Source organism: Asparagus officinalis, chromosome 2 (assembly GCF_001876935.1).
Source record: "Asparagus officinalis chromosome 2, Aspof.V1, whole genome shotgun sequence".
In the NCBI taxonomy this organism is placed as follows: Eukaryota; Viridiplantae; Streptophyta; class Magnoliopsida; order Asparagales; family Asparagaceae; genus Asparagus; species Asparagus officinalis.
Genome location: NC_033795.1, coordinates 59,146,137 through 59,149,537, shown reverse-complemented (window position 1 = coordinate 59,149,537; position 3,401 = coordinate 59,146,137). Strand labels below are relative to the sequence as shown.

General features: G+C 37.6%; 1 protein-coding gene across 1 annotated transcript; it reads left to right on the top strand.

The window, feature by feature from the left end:
* On the top strand, positions 558-1,961 carry LOC109831221. The gene has a single exon (XM_020398558.1). It carries the CDS (start codon positions 558-560, stop codon positions 1,959-1,961), a length of 1,404 nt encoding a protein of 467 aa, XP_020254147.1.

The window sequence follows — 3,401 nt, the reverse complement described above, 5'->3', positions numbered from 1 at the left end:
TTCTTTAAGGCTGCATGGGAAATCATTAATGAAGACATATACAAGGCAATTGAGGAATTCTTTAGTACAGGCAAATTACTTGGTGCTTTCAACTCAACAGCCATCACCTTGGTCCCTAAAACCCTCAATCCAAATACAGCATCTGACTTCAGACCAATAGCATGCTGCAACATCATATACAAAATCATCACAAAGATTATTGCTAACAGGATCCAGAATATCATGGGGTTCAGGCAGACTCATCTCTAGCAATTTCCTCCTAGCCCATGAACTCATCAAACACTATGGAAGGAAGAATATATCTCCCAGAGCTATTATAAATGTGGATTTAAGAAAAGCTTTTGATACTATGAATTGGGGGTTCATTAAGGCCATGCTTGAGGGTTTAGGATTCCCTAGAAAAATGACAGACTGGATCTGGGGGTGTATCACTTCTGGGGTGTATCACTTCTCCTAAATTTTCTCTATCTCTTAATGGATCTTTGCATGGTTACTTCCAGGGTGCCAGAGGTCTGAGACAGGGAGACCCTCTCTCCCCCCATCTCTTTGTGATAGGCATGGAGTACCTGTCAAGAAGATTAGAGATGCTCAAGGAAGACAGAAGATTCAAATTTCATCCAAAATGTTCTAAAATGAAGCTAACACATCTGATTTTTGCAGATGACTTACTAATGTTTGGTAAAGCTGATATGAGCTCAATCATCAGTCTAAACACTTGCTTACAAGATTTTTGTCAAGTCTCAGGCCTAGAAGCAAACCCCACTAAGTGTGCAGTCTATCTGTGTGGCGTTGAAGATAACTTAAAGGCACAAATATGCACATATTTGAGCTTTTCAGAGGGAACATTACCAATGAGATACCTGGGCTTGCCTTTGACAACAAGAAGGATATCACACTTTGAATGTTCTTCTCTTATAAACAAAATTACCAATCAATTTCAAAACTGGCAGCAGAATAGAAGTTTATCTTATGCGGGGAGAATTCAAATGATTAAATCAGTCATACTGGGGATACAAACCTTTTGGTTCAGCAATTATATTCTACCGACTAAGATCCTTGAAAAAATTGACAGGCTTTGCTCAGCATTTCTATGGGGACAGAAAATCCATCTAATATCCTGGGATTCAGTCTGTCTGAACAAGAAGAAGGAGGGCTTGGGTCTATTTTCAGCCAAAGTATGGAATCAAGCATCTGCTGTGAAGCTGCTATGGATGATTCATCAGAAGAAAGACATCCTCTGGATAAAATGGATCCATGGCCATTATCTAAAAAATTCAAATGTTTGGCAAGTGCAGCAGAGGGTAAATGACTCTTGGATGTGGAAACAACTCCTCAAAACTAGAAACATGATTTTAGAAAAATATGGCAATGCAGATGAAGTGCTGAACATTCTTAACAGCTGCAGTAGCAATGGTAAACTTCGGCTATCTTTGGTATATAATATCTTAACCAATTCCTCTGCTGCAATAAACTGGTCTGAAACTACTTGGGGGAGACTAAATTACCCTAAACATTCAATAATCATTTGGTTAGCCTTCCATTCTAGGCTTCTCACACAAGAAAGGTTGTGCAGATTTAGAATTCTCAGCACAAATTGCTGTGTCCTGTGTTCTAGGCAACCTGAAAATTGCAAGCATCTGTTTTTTGAATGTCAATATTCGGCTGAAGTGTGGAACAATGTGATGGACTGGTTGGGATACACATGGAGATCTTGTACTTGGGTTCAGCTCAGCAGTTGGTATTCTAGCTGCTTGAAAGGTAAAGGATTCAAGAAAGATTTGAAGCGAATGGCTCTCTCTGTGGCTGTCTACTTTATCTGGCAGGAGCGGAATGTTAGGATTTTCCAGGGGATTGCAAGAACTCCTGATACTCTTTTCCGTGCTATCAAAGTATCCATCTTCACCAGAATTTTGAATGATGATTTTCCTGCACATATTAAGGAAATGATAGTGAATTTGTAACTATGCATTTTCTATTGTTTACCAGGTTATTAACCCTGGTTTTTTGATGTACAGCACTTTACATACTTGGAAGATGAATAAAGCGTTAATTCATTGACCAAAAAAAAAAACTTTTGTTCATAATTATTTGTTGATTATCATTTCTATTAAGCTAGTATATTATTTTGAGTTTAGTTTTGATTTGATTTCACTCATTGTTACACACACCCACTTTGAGCTTATTGTATTTGCATACATAGTATATTAGGGTTGTGAGAGATTGTAACATTGAGTTGTGCTTAATTGAGTTCTCATCTCTTGTAGAGAACAAATTTATATTTGTTACATTGTGAGTGTTGTGAAGTTTTCGGTTAACTAGAAAACCGAGTGTGAGGAGTGACATTGTTCGGTGAATGTTGAAAACTGACACTGTGAGGTGTAAACGTTATTCGGGTGAATGTAGAAAACCCGATTATGATAGTGGATTTCTCCCCGGGAGTGGGAAGCGGAGACCTAGGACGGAAGGTCCGAACTCCGTGATCATTTGATTGTGTTTGAGTGTGCTTTGGTGTTTATTTATATTTGTGCTCATTGCTCATATCGCCATTGTCTCATTATTCATATCATCCTCTATCTTGTTTCATATTTTTTACCCTTGTGTTAGTTTATATATCCTTGCATATATATTTCATCATATAGGATATATCTCATTGTTCATATTGCTTATCCTAGCTCATATAACTTGTTGTATTTCATACTTACTAGGATAACTTGTTAATTAATTTTAATTAGCATTTAATAGGATTAGATTAGCATAAGACCCTAATCACCCCCCCCCCCCTCTAAGGTCTAACACAAGGAGGTGGAGGCAAGTTGATGAAGAAAAGCTATTTAAGAGTAACATATACAAGATTAGATTTCCAAAAACTATTTTTAGAATTTATTTGTTATTTTATTTTGAATTTAAAAAATTAGATTTCCAACTTAAAACCTGTGTCTAGAACTATCCATTTCCGGTCGACCGGGTCTTACCCGTCGGTCGACCGGCCAGAAGGTCTATTTATAGACCATGCGGACAGTTGGTCATCAGTCAACTGACACACAATATTTGGTCGACCGATGATGTAGGTTTGGTCGACCGATACAACATGGTCAGTCGACTGAATGAGCTCGAGATGTTTTAGTCTGCCAACTGCCATATTGTCGGTCGATCAACATGGTCATCCGGTCGACCGAAAGTACTGTAACAGTCATATTTCCAAACTCTAGGATTTTAGGGATTTTGTTGGTTTTGGTGATTTTCTTGGGTTTTAGGCTATTGTTTTAAGTGCCTATATATATCTTTCAGCCCCTAATTATTTAGTAACTAAGCAAGCAAGAAAAAACCCTTGAGTTTGTGTTTTTGTGTGTTTTGGGCTTAATCTTTCATCTTACTCAATTTTGATTTTATACTTTCAAATC